This window comes from Strix uralensis, chromosome 1 (genome assembly GCF_047716275.1).
Source record: "Strix uralensis isolate ZFMK-TIS-50842 chromosome 1, bStrUra1, whole genome shotgun sequence".
In the NCBI taxonomy this organism is placed as follows: Eukaryota; Metazoa; Chordata; class Aves; order Strigiformes; family Strigidae; genus Strix; species Strix uralensis.
This window is the reverse complement of record NC_133972.1, coordinates 54,010,318-54,032,524: the sequence shown is the minus strand read 5'-3', so window position 1 is coordinate 54,032,524 and position 22,207 is coordinate 54,010,318. Positions and strand designations below refer to the sequence as shown.

At 40.9% G+C, this 22,207-nt stretch overlaps 2 protein-coding genes across 4 annotated transcripts in view; both read left to right on the top strand.

The window, feature by feature from the left end:
• LOC141947617 (uncharacterized) overlaps positions 1-6,641 on the top strand; it is a 42,153-nt gene extending 35,512 nt beyond the window's left edge. Inside the window, exon 4 of the mRNA XM_074879300.1 lies at positions 5,950-6,641. Coding sequence (XP_074735401.1) covers positions 5,950-6,028 — 79 coding nt within the window. The 3' untranslated portion in view covers positions 6,029-6,641. The remainder of the gene's footprint in view (positions 1-5,949) is intronic.
• Positions 6,642-7,426: 785 nt separating this feature from the next.
• The window catches only part of MPP7 (MAGUK p55 scaffold protein 7), a 160,009-nt gene continuing 145,228 nt past the window's right edge, over positions 7,427-22,207 (top strand). For all 3 annotated transcript variants that reach the window (XR_012628747.1, XM_074866807.1, XM_074866785.1), the window contains exon 1: positions 7,427-7,532. The gene's annotated coding sequence lies outside the window, so the exon portion shown is untranslated. The remainder of the gene's footprint in view (positions 7,533-22,207) is intronic.

The window sequence follows — 22,207 nt, the reverse complement described above, 5'->3', positions numbered from 1 at the left end:
CACATACATGCCCAAAAAAAGAGCAAAGTGGGGATAAAGGTACTCATCAGACAGAAAAGACCATTCCTCTATACAGACACTGGCACTTTTGGCAGACCTGAACAGTACTAGAGTTTAAGTGAGTTTAAAATAAAAGACTGATAATGAGATTTTGCACTAGATTGTCTAGCTTGTGCTGGCAGGCAGCAAGCACAGCCAGCCTGCTTACAATTCACCCTAGATGAGTTAATTGAAAATAGAAACTGAAGAACCACACCGTGTTATCCAGCCTAGAGAGGTAAAAATGTTGACTTGGAAAGACCACCACTCACAGACAAAAGGACAGAACTGAGTTGCAGCCACTTGCCTTTCTCCCAGTCATGTTAAGAAGGCACTAATCTTCCACTCGCAGAAAGAGTAGAGCTCCTAATTCAGCCGTCTCCAGAGCTGGCACAAGAGGAGTGTGAGGAAGGAAGAGTATGGCATTCACCAGCTCTGGCCAGACTTACGGTCCCTATTGCTACTGATCCTGAGTGGCTCATAGTGCTGTTGAGTCTAAATCGCCTTTCACAGGTAAGAGCTTGTGCTCGAGCACAGAGGAAGAGTTCTGGGAAGTCTGAGAGGCAACAACTACTTCACCTGGGAAGGAAGAACATGTTTTCCAGTGGATTTATGTAGAAGACACCCGTGATCCACTTTTCTGGATGTGAGCTCTGCTGCAGCCTGAGCTCAAAACATCTCTGCTTGTACTGAGAAACAGGTAAATCTGAGACTATCACACTACTGCCTGCAAGGCATTTGCCTGTGCTTGAGTCATCCAGATCCAATGAATGAGCACAGGAGCTTGTGCTAAGGCATCTGGCACATATCAGGAAGCTCTAAAGCTGGTACTGTTGTGGTCTTTTGGTACAGACTAAATGCAACACAGCTGGGTGCAACCCTGATTTTAATGGTAGGCTTGACCACACCTTGATAGGTGTAAGAGAAAGGTGTAGACCTTGCTAGTTTTTGGAGGAAATTTTATATTAATTTCTGGTCTTCCCTGATACCTGGAGGAGTACATGGTGCTCAGTTCCTAGTAAATGTTATTTTAATGATAGAGAATGAGTATGCTTAATAACAACTGATAACAGCTGGACTGATAATGAGCATCTCATCAGTAATAGGTGCTCATTTTTCAGCCTAGAAAGATCCTGTCTACTACTCACTAAATGCACAAGTGCTGGTGGTGCTTCTTGGGCATTATGGCTGCTGTAACATAGTTTAATTAGGGAGACATTCACAGGACTGGTATCTTTTGCCTGTTCTGGACTGCCATCTCCCCAGTTCTGATATTCCCCAATTTGCAGCCACATACATAACAACATTTGTGAATTGGGACGGCCAGGTTAGCTCCAAAGAAAACCTCTTTTCTCTGAACAGACTGTTTGCTAGAGGCACTCAGCATGAGTTACCCCATTTTCCTGTTAGTACAGTATCACTGATTTATTAGAGAAGTTTTAAACTCAGAATATGCCACAAGTGTATGCCAGTTTGTGAAAAAGTACATGTCTTCCTCTTCTTTATTAGATTATGTGCTTTTGAGAGATTACAGTTGTATATTTCCTGTTAATCTTGGTGTCCTGTCTGTACCTGAGCAGTTGCCTCTTTTCTAACACATTCCCTAAAGGTTAGACCCAGTACTGTCAACAGTACATGGTGATAATTTAAGACAATACCAAAGGACTATCTGTTTTCCATTCTATAGCCATGCACTGCCCAAAGGGAAAGGAGCAGCCAGTTGTGCTCGTTGCCTTAGCTCTGGTTTGCACAGGTGCAGTCTGCCTCCCAACTGCAAGGGGGGATTAGACAGGGTTTAGCAGAGAAAATGTAGGGAAATGAGATCAGGCAGTCAGGTAGCAAATTCAAATGAAATGATAGCTGCTAATCCAACCAAATTCTACTCTTCTTCATACTTCTGTCTGCCATTCAAAAGCACATGTGTGACTGGTGGATCATACTCCCTAGCTTCTGACTGATCTCTGAGCTCAGAGTTCTCCTTAGTCTGTGAGTGGAAGACTAAAATGCACGTGCAGGATCACACTCACAAAACAGCATATTCTTGGCTTGCAGCCATATCCAAATTCATTAATAATAGTTTTCTGTAACTGTCAGGAAAGATAAAGTAAGCAGTGACATTTTAACTATCTCATGATGCAAACAGTTCACCCTCCTAGGAGTTCACCAAAATAAAGTGGAAGCCTAATTAGGCATGATACATCCTAAATTTCACATTCATTATGGTTTTAATTCTTTCACAACTCCTCCACAAATCCTGAAGTTGTTTTATAAGAGACTTCAACATCAGCATTTAACTCATAAGTACCTTCATTTAGAAGCATTGCAGACATTCGTTTTTTTGTTCTTAGTTTCAACTGTGAGTTTTTCTCCTCTCCAAGCACTGTATTAAAATATGAGTATTAAGGAGTATGAAGGATATGTCTGCTTTTGGTTCAGTGCAGTTTGGTGGCGGTAGGTGGCTTAGTTAAGCAAATCCAAACCATTAAACAAGATTAAGTAAGACAGTAGGTGTGCCAGGGATCAGGAGGCGGCAGCAAAACTGAGATGTTTGATTTCTGCATGTCAATAATGGTAGTGATTTAACTGCAAGACAGAATTAATAAATCATTAACATGTGAGATTCTAGTATGAAAACCAAGGCACTGATTATACAATGAGGAATTTTATGAAAAACTGTTGAATTATATGGGTTGGAGAACTGCCACCATTAAACCTGAAATAGCATTCATAATTAATATAATTAACTTTTCAGATCAGGAAGACTCCAAGTCAGAGAAGGCTCTGACAGAACTTCTCAAGTCGGATGGAGTAGCATCAATGGATATATTGCAAAGTTCAGCAAATTGGACTATAGCCTGGTGATTGGACAAGTTTATGTATCAGTAGCATGAAATTGGATGAAAGAACATAAAACCTACAGAACGGCTTATCTGGTATGGTTTGGAAGCAAGATCATGAGGAAGACATCCTAGAAAGAATTCAAAGTAAAACAGAATTTGAAATATAAATCTAACAGGTAAATTGTTGTGAGACAAATTGTTGTATTTCTGCTCAATCGACTTTATTTAGTTTTTAATTTGTAAGTAAGTGAGAAGCTGATGTTATGAATGGCAGAAGGGATATCAATGTGGTTTGCAGTAAGGAAGACTGTAATACTGAGCAAGAAGAATGAGACATATTTGGTGAAGGGACAAAACTGAGCTTGGTTATTTATCAGAACTGTATGAATATTCAAAATAGCTTATGCACAGCAAAAATAGCCATGGCAAGCTCATTGAGCATGTAGAAGAATAAAAAGGTGAGACCTGAAGATGTCTGCCTATATCATGTGTGTACCTTTATGATAGCTGGATTTTGAGGAGAAATTCTCATATACCAGAAAATCGTAAAGGTGGCCTCACAGTAAAATACTGAGAACTCTATAGACAGCAAAAGTTTACAAGTTGAAGGGAAGAAGCCTGATATATGTTGAGATTTTTATAAACATAATGAAAGCAGAAAGTTAAAATTACCTTGAGTGCAGCTAGAAAAATTCAGAAATTGCTAAGGGGGACTCACAGAGAGATTGCTCATGAACATCAAAATATCATAAGCCCTGTTTCCTCAGGAAAACAACCTAAACCCACAAAAAATAATGTTTAACATATTTTAATATTTATTCATATTAATGTATTCAAGCTCCGTGTGCCCTACACAAACATGACAGATTTCTACCACATCAGTCAGAAATCTGGAGTCTCTAGAGCACTCCTTTGCTGTAACAAACTAGGATTTTACTACAGGTTGCATCTCTAATTGGAAGACCAGGCATATAATGTGTACACATGAATGTGCATGTTCTTTCCATGAAATCATTTGCATAATTAATTTACTGTACCTAGATATACTTCAGAATTTTGCTGAACAACACATTTCAGAAGGTTTTGCAATTATAATAGGAAAAAGTGAGAAAACAAAATAAATATGCTTTTAATAAATGAATCTATTTTTACATATTTTCCAGTATCCTCAGTTTGCAATGACTGAAACAGATTTTTTGCTGGTTCCAGTTCCATTCAGCCAATCCTTCCCGCTAGCCACAAGCCTGTCTGCTGGAATATTATGAAGATGAAACAGTAACACAAAAAACCCAGCAAGCATTTACAACACATCAGAAAAAAAAAAAAAAAGATGTTTACAACTATTTCATTTGCACCAACAATGCTGGAATTTGAGACAGAAAATTGAGTAATATTGATTATACTTGTATCAGACTAAAATCAAGGAAATAAAAAACTTGACTGGAAACAGCTGTCAAATATTTTGGGAGCCATTCAAATACATGTGTTTAAAAAAACCCCCACCCTGTTCTCTAGGAAATTTTCTAAATAAGCAAGTCTGGTAAACTCTTCTGTAAATGTAACGTGATACAAGCTGTGTGCCAAAATCCGGAGGACACAGCTCGAATGCTCTGAACAGAGTGGGAGACACCTGAGATGGCTCTGTTAAATTATGCAAGAATCTCAGCTATGCACAGCGAAAGTGTCAGAGTCAGGAGGTGAAGAACACCAAAGCAGTCTCAACACACACACAGAGCTAAACATATTTAAGGCAGGAGTTCTCAAATCGTCCCACATTTTGAAGAGAAACTGGCTCAGTTTCGCTTCCCATTAATGATCATATAACATCTTTGTGCCAGATACAGCAATTGCCTGCATGGAAAAATAATTTTAGGAAAGTATTTAATATGTTTTAGCTGCCTTGTAACAACAACTTAGCAACTGAAGAGAGATGTGCCAACACCATGTGATCGGTTAGATCTTCAGAGGCAACCAGGAAGATTCTGTGGGCCTACAGTGATCTGCAGATGTGGTACCACCTGAGATGTCTTTCTACTGCTGCATTGCCCTGAGAGAGATGCAGGATGCTACTTCTGCAGATTTCCACCCATGTCAGCAAAACAGAAGAAAATCCCCCAGCCATATCAGTCATGTCTAAAGTGTTGTGGGGACTTGCATGTCACAACAGCTTAAGTGTCTTATTTCTTCCTCTCCTTCTCCACAAGAGAAACCCCTGGGAGGAAATTAATGGTAGAAGGGCATCTAACCTGCCTAAATTTAACCCTGTAGCTATCTGTTGCTAGTCTGGCTCTTCGACTCTCAGATTTGGACTAGTTTAATGGTGTTGGGATGCTTAGTTCTTCTTAACTAAAGTCATGCTGGAGTATGTCCTCTGGAGATGATTGTCTCCCTTGGGTTTGGAAAAAGCACTGACCTGTGGAGAGCTCTTTGGTCTCTCCTTAGTTTTATCTCATTTGCTATCACATAGGAGCATTCAGCTTACAGAAGTTGCTTTGTTTTGGGTTTGTGCAGAATACGCCCTTTTTCAAAACCGATGGAGGGCTCAACTGAGTTTTGTCAAACCCTACAATAGGAAAAGAAGGGTAATACTTGGATGGGTACAATGGCAATTCATCTTTCTGGCCAGAAGCCTTGTTTTGGAGTTTTGTTGCTTAGTGTCTGTCAGCACTTTCATCCTGGGCAATTTAAGTTTCTCCTATAACAGCCTGGCCTCAACTAAAAGTTTGCATATAAAATATCAGAGCTCAGAACTGTTTTGTTTTTTTTTAAAAACTAATTTTCCAAGTGAGGTTAAGTCTTAAGATATGAAAAAGTACTTGGATTGTACTTAGCATAAAAAGAAGGAAATTATTAGCTTGGCACTTGTTTAATCTTGTGAAATACTTATTTAAAAGGAAAGGGAGATGAATATTTAAAATATGATCTCAAAAACACAAAAAATATGTATCCATCCAGAAACTGGGCTACCTTTTGAGGTGTCTAGCACCTCTAAGCATTGTAGCTACTCTACTGTCTTTGAGAATAATTTATTCCAAAACTAACCACATATGTTCAACCGGTTTCTTTTCAGGAATGCTTCAGCTGCTGATGGATCACAAAAGGAAGGATCATGTCCCAGGTCTTTGAAGACATGGATAAGAAGGAAGTAATTGTTAATGATTTGCTGATCTAAACAAAAACTAATGGACAGCATAAGGAAATCATGTAATCCTGTAGTGTGCCGAAACACAATAATTTTAAATTGAACAGGAACAAATGTCAGAGGAGGTTGAGTGAAATTAGTTGCATTATACACTACACAACTTTATGTGTCTGGTAATAAAAGACCTGCCTTGAGAAATGATAGGAAATTGTAAGAAACTAATAGTCTTCTGGAAGTGTTTACTTGTCACAATGAATTTTTGTCACAACTAAACACTTCACTCAAAATGTTACTTGAAGGCTATGCAGGAAAAGTCCCGCTAAATACAGAATTAAAGCTGTCCAAAACCACCAGTAATGACGTATTTTGAGATTAGCCAAGAACTAGTATCAGTACAGCCTGGTGCAGGCTAGGGTCACACTTCTGCAAGGTGGCTGTCCAGTGCACTAAACGCTGGCCATCAGACAGCCCTGCTGCTGCAAGCACACCTATCTGTAACACCAGTGAATTCCGTCACTTGGAAAAGGCTGGCAGAATACTTGGTGTATTTTATTATATGAAAATTAAACCCATTAAGAATAGATTCACTGAATGAATAAAGTATCATCCTTTCACGTGCAGAGAGGGCTGCAGCCTGTTCTTCTGTTGAAGCCACCACCGCCCTGGTCAGCTACCGAGCCCTGCTCATCTCTCAGCCCCTACCTGACGGCCTTGCGCATCCTGCTCGTCCGCCCTGGCTCCCCCGAGCACACCCTCTACAAACTCCAGAAAATTATCTCCCTTGCGCGGCCTTGCGGTCCTCTCAGGCGGGAGGCCGAAACCAGATACCGATCACAGTATCTGTGACGGCCCCCGCTGTCCCCCGGGCTGTTCCGTCGCCACGCAGCGCCAGGAGGTCCCACACCAGCGAGGGCCCGGACCACAGCCGAGTCCCTGGTGCGGGACACCCGCCACGCCGCGTGACCAGCTACCGCGGCGGGAACAGGCAGGTCTCGGCTCCCGCGGCAGACTGCCCGCGGACTCCCCCACCCCCAGGTTCTGCCACGCTGCAGAAAGTCCCCAACCCCGAACTGCGAGAAGGCACAATCACGCTGACGCACGAGGGCCCCGGCAGCACGACGGCCACGGAGCCGCCGGACTCGCGGGGACCCGCCGCCGCCGAGCCCCCGCCACCCGGCGTCACGCGACCTCCGCGGGGTGGGCCACCGCCTTGCCCCGCGGCCAATCGGCGCTCCGCCTCCCGCCGTCCTCCCTCCTCCAACCAATGGCGCGCGAGCCTTTCCTTGGCGTGTGTCTGTGTGCGGCGGCGGGGCGGGGGGCGAGCGGCTGTTGGGCTCCGCGCGGCGCGGAGCCCCGCCCCGGTGGGAGGGGCCCGGCGCGCCCGGCCCGGCCCGGCCCAGCCCAGCCCAGCGCGGCGGCGGCAATGGGGAGCCAGGGCGCGCGGCTCCGGGGGTAGAGGGAGGCTGGGGCGCGTCCGCCCGCCCGCCGGCACCCGGGAGGCCCGGCCGCAGGTACGAGCCGCGGCTCCGCGGCGCGCAAGCGCCTCCTCGGGACGCGTGCGGGAGTCCGCGAGCCGGCGGGGGGGCCCCGCGTTCCCCCCCCGGGGTCGGGGTCTCGGGGGGGCGCGGCGAGGTTGCACTGTACCGGCGGGACCGCGGGGCTGGGGGGATCGGCTGGCGAGTGAGGGGATGTGGCAGGTGCCGGACTGTGGGGGCTCGGCCCCAGGGTTGTGGGAGGGGGGGGTCCGTGCCCCCCGCGCGGGGCGCCAGTTCCAAGATGGCCCCCGCCCCCTCCTCGCCCCCCCGGTGAGCGCCCCGGGGGCGTGCGAGGCGGGCGGGCGGCGGGGAGCCCCGCGGGGCCGTGCCCCGCTCTCCGCATGGGGGTTCCCCTCGGGCTGCGGCGCTCCCGCGGCCCCTGGCAGCCGCGGCGGCACCGTGAGGGAAGATCTCGATCCGCGCCCGCGGGAGGCAGGCCCGGGGCGGAGACCTCCCCGCGGGTACCGCGGTGGGTGAGAGGGCGGGGGGAAAAGAGTGGGTTTAATCACGGCTGGTGCTTCGGCTGCGCCTCGCGTTTAAAACCTGCCGGGCTGTCGGGAGGAGTTGAGGAGAGCTCGTTTATAGCAGGTAATGGATGGGACTAAACCATTAAGTGACATCAGACGGACTCAGGAGACCTATAATTTATAGGCTATCGGTACCATGAGGTGTTTTTATGAATTGACTGAGAATAACTTAATTCACCTATGAAACCAGCTCCTTACTGATTTTGTTAATGCCTACGTTTAATCAGTGTTGAGTAATAAACAGCGTTATTAATTTGGCATGTTGCATGTGAAGAGTGTAAATGGTGGTATTTGATGTAAGAGCTCGGACAAGCCGTAGACGCATTTGCATGCTACTCTTGTGCTTTCACCTCTGAATTCCTAGCTTCGTTTTAGTTAATCTGTATTTATAACAAACCGCCTTTCTATATTTCCAGAGCTTTTTCTTTGATTTGATTTCTTGAACAGTTTACCACATCTTTGCCTTTCCTTCCCTCTAAATAAACTGTAGAATAGCTTCAGGGGCAATAGCTTTCATTGATTTTTGGAGTTTTTCCTTTTGAAGAAGACCAAGTAGTCTGGACAGCGGCAACCAGCATCTTTAGACCTCATGACGATCTTCAGTCCTTGAATTCAGCATTTGTTTTTTACAGTTAGGGTTTTTAGATGAGATTCAGAGTTCTTATTTTAAGTTTACTTAGATCAAGAGCCCTGTTTTAATGAGGCATGTTTTTTTGTTAAACCTATCTTTTGTAGCTGTTCACTTTAAAATATAGTAAAAAGAATTTTGGTATGAAGTATTATCATTATTCTTCAGGTCTCTTTTACGGAGGGATGTTTACATTTTGGCTGTATTTACAGAAAGATCTTGCTTAATTTACAACTAGGTTATTCACTTACTGAAAGTATTGGTTGCTCTAATTGATGTGGATGATCTAATCTCTAATCTCACTTAGAACTGACATTAGGATTTTGCTAGATATCACTGTTTGGATTGAGTAAGTTTTTTTTGTATTCAGAATGGGTGATTGCATGTAGCTTCTAAAAGCTGTCTTAAAGCAACGGTTAATTTAGGTTTGGGGATTTAATCTTGTAGCGCTAGGGAATGAATGAATGAGACTCATCAGTGTCTCAATGTGCCTGTTTATTCATCAGAATGAAAAAGAGTAAAGCAGTAACCTAAGCGGTGAAAAGTTGATTTAAATGATTTCAGACTCAGAATAGCTTTGGACTTTAACGTGAATGTGTTTGTATTTACATGTGTACACTTAAAAGGAGACAGAGGAAGTCCCAGAGCTGCAGATTGCTGTCAACTGGCAAAGTACATCAAGGAAGGGTTGCTGCGTGTTTACACTGTTCTTGTTCTCTCCTTTAGTCATCCACTAGCAGTCCTTATTAGAGACAGGATACCGTGTTAGATGGACTTTGAAGCTGAGCTAGTATGGCATTTTTGTATTTGTAATGAAATCTTTTCTGTGTAGTAGCTTGCCATTCAGAATTTAAATTTTAAATTAGGCAGGTGTCAGAGCTGTAGGTTTTTAAGAGTACCGTATAAAAGTCAATACCAGGTGCAGAGAAAGCAGGCTGATGAATGTACTATTACTTAGGATGCTTATCTGCATTTTAACATTTATAGGACAACCCAACTCCTGGTAGAAAATGGTCACAAGTATGTTTTCTGAGTGGCAATTTCCAGTCTTTTCCTGAGTGCCTTGTGGGAGTACTGTGCTTCTCACGAAGACATTGTTGTTGGAATCTGCTGCAACTTCTGTCTGTTTTTATGACGTTGCAGCATTGCCTTTCACTGAAACTCCAACCTTAGTTCTGCTTTCCTGTGCTGAATCTCCCCTTTTTATGTGGCAAGTACCTGGGCACCCATGAGCATCTCTAGCATATGGAAGAGAGCAGAAAGGATCTATAAAAAGTAATTCAGTAGCATCTTCCCTCTCAACTGGTTCCTCTGTGTTAAGATTTACTGTAGGACTTGCTATGATAATAAGTAAAAGCAGGAAAAAAATCCAGTCTTGCTGCTAGCAGTGTCTGTTAATTGTCTTCTGGAGTATCTTTTGGAAAGTTGTTGCAGTGAATTAAGCAAGTTTCACCATCTAGAACTATGTGAATTATGTGTAGGAGTCAAGAAAGCTTCCCACATAGTTGTGCTAGTGCAGTTTAATCCCTGCCTGTGGTGTATATATTCTTTCTGACCCCATCTCCTGAAAAGTTTTCATTCTGGTTGCTACTGTTTTTTGTTCATTAAGGAAAAAATGCAGTATATTAACTTGTCCCGTCCTAATTTCAGCCTTAGAAATATAATAATATAACAGAATTCATTTATACTGGCTTTCAGTCGTTTGTGGGTGTTTACATCAGATATGGTACTTACCTAATAGAGTGCCTTGCCCTGTATTACAGAGGTAGAGAGACAGGGAGCAAGCGTTACTTAATACACTTCAAATAGCTTTTACAGTGCAGTATCCTTAACATCCCTTGACAGTTCAGACCACTAGTTCTGTCCCATGTCATCCTGGCTGTATGGCAGGTCTGAGAACGACTCTGACTCCGCATTTGTTTATTTTACAGAACCATTTTGAGCATTACCATGAAGTATTCAGTAAAGTTCTTTGACAAGTGAGTTTCCAAAGACAGCAATAAAAGATAGAGATACATTGACATCCACTTTATTTCAGCTAGCAGCCTTGCATTTAGGGGAAAACCAGCAGAAACAAAAATAGTGCATGTCTGAAGATGCACAAAACTTTACTTTGGTGTTCTTGAATATCTATGTCAGTTATGCTTAGCTACCAAAGAACACAACTTGAATTTTCCCTCCACTTTGGAAGGCTAACAAATTCAATGTGTTCTTAAGCAATAGGATTAAGCAGACTAATTTTCAGGACTCCAGGTTTTATCCTGAAAATGGTTTATCCATCTACATTATGAATCATGTGTAGAATCAATCTTACCTCCCAGCTCTGGAGGAAAGATGAGCTGCTAATGTAAAAGGGTTTCAGTATATTTAAGCTCTTGGGATCACATCTTTTTACTGTGGTCAACATCTTTTTTGTCACTTTTACATTCAGCTGTGAAGGCTAATGTAATCCCACTATTACTGCTCTTATATTACTTATGTGAAATAAAAGATCAAGTTAAAAGCCAGCCTAGACAGCACCATCTTAAAGTATGTCATATTTTAATAAAATAATATTTTAATAGAAGAAAAAAAAGAAAATCAACCTTGGCAGTTGATTGCTAGTTTTAAAGAATAAAAATTCAAGCTTTCTTAGTTCTTGAACCATGTGCAATATAGTCAGTGAGGTAATAAGCTTGCAACCAAAAGCTCCTGAAATGAACTCATTGTTTACATTCTCAGTGACGTCACTATTTAAAGATGATTGTTGAACAAATCCATAAACTACAACTACAAACTATATAGTATAACTATGAAATTGGGGATGTGACCATTGTAGTTTGCAGTGTGCAGAAGAGGTGGTGACATATGAACACAGAAAGAATAGGCCCATCTTGATGTTTTCTACCATTTTGACTGTTAGGTGCTTGCCATACATGTAACAGGATTGCTGTGGTTCTGTTCCTCAAATGCATTCTGTGGTCTGCTGCTCCATTTCTGCTCCTGCAGTTTATTGCCAGAAGGAGACATCAGATGTTTTCAGTTTGTACGAGGAGCAGGCAGCGCACAGTGCCAGGTGGAGTGTTGAAAAAGACATTTGCTGAATGTCAGTGTGCACAGCTAGTAATGGTTTTGAGGTTATTGCAGCTTTCCAAAGCAGAGTGATTAGCTATCATGAAGCAAAGAAATAAGCATCTTTACTACAAGCATGATGACACAAGTGCTTAAAGGGTTTCCATTATGGACCCATTAAGTGCAATGGGAGAAGGCTTACACCTAAAGTTTCACACCAGAACTTGCGTATTGTTCACATATAAAATGTGATTATAAGTCTGTGAAGTTTTATGGATGTTTATATGTTAGATAAAGCTTACCTGTACCCATTTTGAAATCATTATATTGCTTAGTTATGGCTTTAAGACCAATTTGTCTAGGGCAGGCATGGAAGCAGAACTTGAAATCCTTTATCCCCCAGCTTAAATAAGTCTCTTCTGACTTTTCTTATTTCCGCAGGGCTTCATGGAGGAACAGTTTTTGGGAAGTGAACTACTTTAAACTTATGCTCCTAACATTTAGAATAAAAACATGAAAGTATGTAGTATTTCTAACACTGACTAGAACCAATGTTGTATTACTATTAGCCTTTCCTTTTTCCTTCAGGCTCCATAGATTCTCAGCTCCAGTCTGGAAAATGCATACCTTAAATCCCTGTTGAAGTAAAGACAGTCATCCAGCTAGGATCACTTTATGATTACTCTTTTGCCCACCATTTTTGGATACTGGACTAGGCTGTCGCTTGTTTTCTACGGTCCTGAACAATGTGTGAATTAGTATGACAGACCAAGAATAATTTTATATCGTGCATAGTGTTAATAAATAAAGCTGTGAAACACTGTTGTACCAATATGTGGTCTAAGTATGCTTAGCTGTGTGTTGTTTTATTGTCTTGTAAAGACAGTCTCTGTTTTTTGAGTCAAGAATGACTGTGTTTTCTTATGTTATTGCATTATATATGATGGTGTAAGTTTTGAAAAAATAGGAAAGTGTATTGCTAATACAGCCAACAGTTAGTGATGACTGATTACAAAACACGTTGCACTATGAGTTGTATAACAACTTGAAGCATAGAGTAAAACTGCTTCAGAGCTACTAATTATGTCTCAGAACTTGGAAACGTACACATCCATTTATATAAAGAGCATAGAAAATCTTTATTGCGTTCATAATGTATTGTTTGGTGGACTGAGCTTGGCTTTAGCAAATGAAGCTGTTCCAAAAGGAACAATGTAGTTTCAGATATGAAATGCGGAGCTGTTGTTTCACAGACAATCTGCTATGAATGCTATCTAAAGAAACGGACTTGACATTGCTAATTATAAATAAAAGAGAGTGGAACGTAATTATTTCACACATTACATGTGCCCAAATCAGAAGCTTCAGCTGGCAGATGGAGAGGGATTTTTGTTTTTAGAGGACACCTTGCACGTTCAGCTGATAGAAAGCCTTGCTTTTTTTTTATCACAGTCCAGAAGAGTTGCAAAAAGAGAACTGATCTAAAGAAACAGTCTTAAATTTCTTCTCAGAGGTTTTGACAGATAGAGTAATGAAGGTTTTCAATGGCTTAACAGATACTGTGATAGAGGTTTTCAATGAATAGCTGTTCATGAGCAGTTCATTATCTCATTGTAATCTGGGTCATTTGGGAAGCTGTGAACACAGTTAACTTTTGTGTTAGGATTGCATTGGAAGTGAAATGTGCGTGTGGAAGTGGGAACGCTGAAGCTGCATCATCTTGAGACTAGCAGTGCTGGAGAAGTGACCAAAGGCAACTTCTGAACGGGCAGCTTCCTCCCTTGTTAGGGTGAATAGAGGCTAAAGTCTAACGAGGGTATGAAATACCTACTCTGCAGGTCATACCTAAAAATCCTCGCTCCTCCCCTAATGCTGTCCCTCCTACCAGCCCAAGGCACAGTTACTGTTGCTCCCACCAGGGCAAACAGCAGCCCTTTGTTAGCTGCCTTGCCTGGGGCACACCCTGTCCTGGCTTCGCTGCTGCTCTCTTGCCATCTGTAGATCCTAGGGACCCTGAAGGGAGCCTTTTGCTGCCTGATCTCCAAGGTTAACTGACTCAGTAAGTCTCTTACCTCCAGTACACATATAGCTAACCTGTAACTTCAGTCCCGCCAACTTAAGTTCTAGCATTTAATTTCCTATGGGGAAAGGAACATCCAGTCTGTACCTCACAGCTGCTGTAGGCTTCCTAGTCAAAGATTGGTTACTTTGCCAAAGATCCAAATCTGTTACTTTAATAACACCAAAATTAGATGTGCTAGAAATTTTGTCTTGGTATTAAGAAGACACTACTAGTACTATAGCCCAGCAAGCCTTAAACTACCCTGATCAAGCTGCAGTGTGTGGCTCCCTGCTTCGAAAGCTTGTTGTGTGTTTGAAATATGATACAGACAGTGACTTGGACCACCTTCCAGCTGCCATAACCAGCCTGAGCAAGGGTATCAAAATGGCAAACAAACCTCAGGGGATAAATCTGTGAGTGGCATGCTTTGAGGTAAGTGCTGAGTGGTGCCTTTGGTCGCTCATCTGACTGCTGTGAGAGTCATGTGCCTGGGCAGTGAGACCTGGAACAGGTCGGGCCAGACACTCTGGGTGCTTCTCAGGAAAGACTATTCAACTGCAAGGTGGTTAAATCATGATGGTTAAAGCGGAGAGCAAAAATAATGTGCAGCAGCTGAGTACTGAGGCAAGATAGAAGTTGGTCATCTGGGAAATGCATTTTTGGAAGGAGTGTAGAAAAGACGGATGTTGTCCTTTGTTTAGAACCATGGTTACAGCTAGCAAATGTGGACGGTTGAATACTGTTGTGTTTGTCCTCTGTTTCTGCTGGAAGATAACTACTTCTAGTGAATGGTGGTCATGCATCCTGCACCAAAGGAGAAATTGTGACTGGAAACAGCAGATTTCAGGACTGCAACAGTGGAGGAAAATGTCTTCCTGGGCAGTTAGATCTGGAAAGTTCTGCTGTGAGTGTCAAGAAGGGAAGGAATTCACAAGGCAGTTACTGGAGGAAATGGGAGTCAAAGGAACAGTTTCACAATTGGAAAAAAGTTGAAAACTTTGTTGTGCCAGCTGTGAACAACTTTTGTTTCCTAGAAGCTACAAAACCTGTTTTCTAACACTATGTACTGTATTCAATATTAATTATTTCTAATCCTGATTTCATTATAAATATGCATTTATTGCTTAATAACTAAGATTCCTTCCCATTAGGGCTTTTTATTGAACTTGTTCACAGTGATAAATGAAGACTGTTAAATACCTTCATTTCAAAAGGAAAAAAAGTTGGGGTCAGAACAGAAGGGTGTTAGAAACCAATACAGAAATTTGGCTACATGGAAGAATTTGTAGCTGACATGGCTGTGGAGGAAGAGTTTAAATATTTTTAGGTACAGAAGGATATTATAGCAGAGTTGTAAAACATTTACTGGATATTATAGCAGTTGTAAAACATTCACTTTTTCTAGATATCTGACTTAAAAAGTAACGTGCAGATGTTAATATAACAAATATTTGAATTTTGGGGAGAAACAGACCCCAATATTTCACACAGCGCAGGAGTCGTAAGTGATACCTGTTAGGAAAGTTTTGCAAACTCAGCAACCTTTTCTCACAGTAAGACCTGTCTGATCTACTAATTATATTTAATAAGTCATAGAACACCAAGGAAACTTCGGAAACCTTGCAAAATGCTACTTTTCTTTCCGTATTTGGAGAAGAGATAGTGGTGGGTGACCCAAGTCATTACTGGTTGGTTATCATCACCTTAACTGACTGAAAAAACTACAAAGAAATATTATAACCAACATCTGTAATATGAAGACAGGTAGTCTTAACCTGATAACTCTTTACCAGTGGTTCACTTCTGGTTCAGCAAACCAAAGGTGGTGTTTAGATTTTTTTTTTTTAATTGTTCAGAATTAAAACATCCTGTAGTAAGATATGTTTTCGTTAAATACCCTTTTTACTGCTCTATGAATAGAGGCAGACAGCAGCTGTAACAGTGTTTAATTCTGTAACTTTGTTGTGTAGGTGGACAAGTGTAATCAATGATGATAGTTGAGTAAATTCCACTTCATTAATGTTGAATTTACATTTTACTCCTCAGACTTTCAGCTTTATCACACTATTTAATGAGTTTTGGCTAGTGGTTTTGGCTTCCTATGTGTGATAGCAATTAAATTTGAAAGAAAACAGGAGGCATTCTGGTTGTTTTATCCAAGGACTGAACTCACCATTTTACATCCTGCTAGCTTACATCAGGGAATTAAATGTCCCACCTTATTAAATCACTTACTCTGTCTTCTCTAATGCTTTCATCTAGCTTGGATATAGCATTAATATTTAAAAATATATGTATCAGTTCATTAGAAACATGCATTACTTATCAAAACATTGCAGTTTATTAAAATAACCCTACTGTCATCACAGATAAAAGTCTTTGGAATGACATGTAGTGCCAGCAGGTGCATTGTACACTTTCACAAGCTGGTCAGTTGAGATGGTGGTGATACTTCATGAAGAAAAAACACCTTCTCGGTTGCATGAATAGAGTATCTTCAGATTCCTGAAAAGAAAACGTGGCATGCACATTAGTACGGTCTAAGACTAACAGACTATAGGAACAGGAAAGTATTCATTTAAGTAATTGGACATTCTGTGGCTGTTCAGTGTGTTTGTATTTTTTCAGCTTCCAGTATGTCAGAGCAGCTACATGTGTTAGTTGAGATTTCTTATATTTGCCCACGTTGTGAAGATCTAAATAATAAATTGTTATCCACAGTTGTCCAAAAGCAAATCTTATCTTGTGGTACTTATGGCTAAATATTTGTTTAGTTGCTAGTTTGCAGCTCATAAGGTCCCTCAGCTTTGGGGTAAAAACAGGAGTGTGTCCTTCTTCCAGTGCCTGCTCAGGACGTGGTTGGAGCTGCTGCGGTCTGTCTGCAGAATTCCAGCACGCTTCTGTTGCTCCTGGCTCCCAGTCTAGAAGGACAGTGTCCTCACTACAGAGGTCAGATGTCTTCATCCCTTTCCTTGCAGTGGGCTGCTTCTCATTCACTGGCAGGTCAAATTCAAATGGTGATTTACCTTCTGTTTAGGCGTGCATTTGAGAGGACAGTAAGGAAAGGGCTAAACTTTCCTTTAGTGCCCTCCAGTTATTGCTGGCCTTACGACCTATGTGCTAGCCATCATGCATGAATTAAAAGCATACTGTTACCCTCTATCTCTTTCATGCAGGGCTTGGTTTTAATTCTGCCTTAACAAATACTAATGTCTCGCTGCTGTTCCTGCCTTATATCTTCTCCTGGGTAGTGGATACTGTGTCTTCTTTCTCTGTATCTCTTTTGTTGCCTTTAGAAAGAAACAGATTTCTCTGTAGTTCTTGGAATACTTTTTAGAGACCTTACATGTAATAATATATTGTTCTGAATCAGTAAGTAATGATATGACCTTTTCTTCTCCAAAACTCATTCTTTAGTATGCTGAGATGTTATATTTGAATGCTTGACTAGAGAGATGAGTTTTGATATGGACATATGTGACAGGCACGTATAGCCTGCTTACCCAACAGAGAAATAAGAACATGCCACAGCCTGGCTGAAACCCTCATGTCTGGTTACCTCATGCTAAATGTTGTGATGTTTTTTACAGTGTTACATTTTCATTGCTGGATATAGACTGTAATAGGTAATGCAAAATCCAGTGTTTACATTGTTGCAGAGCCACTTACAAATTTAGAAACTAGAAGTTACAAACACATGGGAAAGTACAAATGTCCTCTTACTTGTAATTAGATTTCTTTTTTTTTTCTAGAGGTTGGATGGTTTTATGCATAAACTCTCTCATATGCACACTTACTATACTTAAAAAATATTTCGTAGTGTATATACTCAAGTACAAGACAGCCCTCACTGCAAGGAGGCTGAATGGGTTTGTGTGCATGTGCGTCTACAGCTGTTACTAAGAGAAACATTTGACCTTGAGTTTTAGATAACTGTTGCAGCAAACCTCTCTAATAGGGTCTTCCCTACCTCCTTTGACAGTGAAACCTTTCCTGGGCCAAGGTGAAAAAGCAAAAAGAATGATGAGGCGAAGAAAGGAAAATGTCAGGTGCTTACCATTCTTTTAGTAGAAGCAGCATGTTTCAGAAAAAATTCTTCCTGAACTTCTGTTGGAAGGGAATAGAGTACTCCCAGAAAAAGTAAAGCTAAAGGAAAAGCTCATCTGATCTACTGGATCGTACAGGAAACTTGTAGCTAAAAGAGGGATGGTAAAAACTTTAAATAAAAGCCTCTTTTCTAAGGAGTCAAGGGATGAGCTGTTTTGGTCTCCAGGTAAGAAGCTGATTTCAGCCCTAGCATATGAATTAATGTCATGGTACCACTGTCTAGGTCAGTGGTTCCCAGTCAGTAAGTTGCATTGTCATGGGGCATAGTCTTTGTTCTGCTTTTCCTTTTCTTTCTTAAACAATACTGAAGAGAGAACAGTATGGTCAGACTGCTTGGACTTCTCCTTGTAGTAGTTCCTGACTTGATGCTGAGACCTCGTCTCCATGTAGCTCAATCAGGCTGTGTTCTGGCAGTTGAAATGTGGCAGATTTCTTTCTCTGTTGCTGGTGTATCATCAGAGGGTCACTGATTTGACATTTTGTCATGGGAGCCTTAGGCTTATGACTTGGCGTGTGATTGTACCAGCTGCCAGAATCTGCTGTATAGTTCTGCAAACTTTGAATTAAATATAAATGAAGAAAGAAAGAAAACTTGCAAATCAAAACTGCAAGTTTGCATGACTATCAACCTGAGACTTGACATAAACAACTACACTTGAGATCCAGAATTTGTATAGAGGAATCAACCAATTTGTATTTCCAAGATAATATTTCAGAAAGTGTTGTTTCAGAATAATATACAAAAAAACCCCTGTGCTACTTGGGACACCAGATTCCTTTGCTGTCATTGCAGTGGCGTAGCTAAATCATTCAGGCTGCCTGGAAACCAGCCAGGGGTGAGTGTAGGAGAGTAATCAGAATATCTGATAGAGAGTTCTGTAAATTGTCTGTGAGTGCAGCTTGGAAGAAGCAGAAGACAGAAAGTGAGTGCATTTTGAGATAGATGCAATTCTTAACATCCGCCTGTTTTCTGAGTGCTCTAAGTTAGTTTCGTATAGACAGCTTTTCCTTTTGTATGCTTTGCAGTGCTTACAGGGTTTCTGAAGAGTTCAGTTTACCTTTTTAATGCTTATCTTAAGGGGAAGACCTTTTGTGGTAGAAAATATTCTTTCTAACTTTATTCCAGTTTAAGATAAATTTATGCAAAAGTGAATTACATTCAAGCAATTTGTGTGTTTACAATTTTGTAATGTTTAGAGAAATGAAAACTGGTTTGAGTAGATTTCATCCTACAATTTAGCTACTTTTGTGTCAGACTGCTGTATGTCAAAATTTAAATGTCAGAATGCATATATATTACATTGTTGTGGTTTTGTAATTTGATATCTAATCCTATAGCAAAATAATCAAAACTATCTGTAAACAGCTAAGATAACTGAAATTTATCTCATTAGTATCCAGTATGTCCCTTTCTGTATGTGATGGGGAGAAATGCAGCCAAAACTGAGATGAGTAATCCCACTTCCTGGTACTAGAGATCAACTGGTGGATTATGAGGAGGCTGTTCCATAGGCCAGGGAGCAGAAATCCATTTATTACTTCCAGATGAAAAATGATCAAAGGCTGGAGGTGGAGCTGTAACAAGGATTTGAAAGTAGTCATTTGAGCTTTGCATCTGTTGCTAAGGACCAGCTTGCTGAGATTAGTAGGGTAGGTCAAGTAAAATATGTCCTCTTATGCTCAGCAGGACTAGTGGCAAGTCCTTGGTAGTATCCTCTTTCAGCATACTTTTTTTAAACTAGTCTGAATTATGCAGTCATATGTCTGGAATATACTATAAATCAGATCTGCAGGCTCTCATAGTGAATAAAAGTGTATGCTATTTTGATGACAACTTTAAAAAAGCATTGGTATTCCAGTGTAAGCAGATGAACTAAAATGGTAGGAAAATGTTGTGGTGTGATATAAACTAACTGAAAATGGATTCTAATGCTCCCTTGCAGAAACCATGCTCTGTGCTTCGCTAAGAGAATAAAGTACAGTTTGAGATTAATTTACATAAGTTTTACTCCTCAGACACAAGTTTAATTCTTGTTCTGCAAACCTTTTCTATGTGTTTAACCACAATGGTTTTGCAAGAGATAGGGAGAGGGGAAATCAACTGAAAAAAGGAAATGCTTTTGAATTCTAAATTTAAAGTGAAATTGTGTGCTAATTAAGGAAAAAGTATATACTGTAGGTCTGCTGATGAGCATGTAAGAGCTGTTATACTTTCTTCAGAAGTAACCAAGAGGATGTATAGGAAAAGAGAATAACAAATAGCTGTAAAGTTTGTTTTAGTGTAGGAGTCTAGCTATTGGCAAAGATTGATACAAAAACTTTTGTCTCTGACAGGCTGTGTCTGGACCATTTGTTTGACAGTGGCCAAAGAATCTGTTCTCAAAATGTGTTTTAAGTACTCATTTGAATAATTGGGTTTTGGCTATTACAACTCAACCAGGTATTGTCTAGAAAAAGTATCTCCTATAGTTTGCTCTTTTATGCTGCCATGTAATTTCCATGACTGTCCTGAGCTTGTGCATTATGAGAAGTAGTGAATGGTCATGTTTGGTTTGCCTTGGACGTACAACTCCTGATGAGTGCTCATACTTTCCCCTCTTCTACGATTCACCCAGTTGTTGCATTTCAATATGAGCCTTTAGAAGGGAACAATAAGATGCATAATATGATCAGGGACTTTGCAAATAAGCAGGTGGAGTCTATTGGCCAAAAGTATTTTGCAGTCTCTCTTCAATTTCAGATACATGGCAATAATAAAATGAAGATATAAAGATCCCCCCTAGCCAGGCCTGTACCTGTTAGTGTCAAACAGTCGCCTAGCCTGAAAGACTTGTAGGGGCAGGTTAATAGTCTGTATTAGACCAACTTGTATACTTTGCTACACATATCTTTAGATGTCAAGCAAGTTGAAAGGCTGGTGTGACTGAAAGACCATCTGCTCTTTCAAACTGTAGTTTAGCCTAATAGAATATGTTATTTCTGCAAACTGATCATGTCTAACCAATTGTCTTAGACCATCATGGTTGCAGCAGTTTTTCTGGTTAATGACATGTGGGCAAAAGTGGCGATTTGAACCTTTCAATAGCAAAGCAGTGACAGCCAGTTTTGAATCATGCTGCCTGAGCTGAATGTAGTAGCAACTGCAACAAATAAAGAGCCTGTTAAGTATGTTAGACATAAAATTGTTTTGGGTAAGATGATCTGCATGTGTACAGAATGCTAGGGGTGCAGATGATCGGACTGCCTAGTTGTATGGAGACCAAACAAGCTAAGCTCTTTCAGATTTGGGAGCAAGTACTGCATGAGAGGTGTGCTTTTTGCAGCTCTTGTTCGCAGGGGAAGCAAATTTTTAGCATGGAATTACGAGAAGTGAGGTTACAGGTCTAAGACATTTTATAAAAAGATACTCTATCAAGTTTATTCTTGGCAAAGTTGTCCTGCTGTGATATTAATATCTTTTTTTGCTTTCTGTGGTATAATTATTCTTGGATATTGCCTGACAGATGGCTATATCTTACTGTTGTATCAGAATGATGTTATTTGCTTGACAGTTATTGTTCTCTTAGGAATGCAGGACAGGAAAGGACCTCCTTATTCATCAAGTTTATTTTCATGCTTTTGTAGGTTTTATGTCATACAGTCATAGACATATGGAGCACTGTCTTAAAAGCAGCTGGGCCTTTTCCCCTCACTACTTTAATTAGAAGCATGTTCCAACACTAAATTGCTCTAAACACGAGGAAGCTGCTTGTAATATTCAACATAAATTTGTTCATCATCAGTTGGTAATAACCAGTTCTTGTGCCAAGATTGTCCTTTTATTTTAAATAGTTTTTTCTTACTATTTTATATTTATCTTAGTGTGTTTATACACAGCCCTTGCTTTTCTGATCAGCTTTACTTTTTCTAGGCTAAGGCCAAGCCCTTGCAGTCTCTCTTCAGTTCTGTTGTTGAAATGTAGCACCAAATGAAGGTATGGGTACTGGGAGACTTTTCAGCTTTCGCATAGCAGGTTTTTCCAGTTCCCTGGAAAGGGTGTGTCTTATTCTTTGTACTATTGCTGATAAAAGAAGTGAATAGTAGCTTCCTTGTTATTGCAGTGCACCAGCAGAAACACAAAGATAGAAAATTTTGTATTTTAAACATTGTCTTCAAGTGGCAAGGTTGTTTAAGCAGTAGGGACTCACAGTATATCTACTAATTTAGGAATGCAAGCAATCCTATGGAAGTGGTGTTGAAAGGCAGGCAGATGTTTGATTGCTTCAAGTGTGTGGGT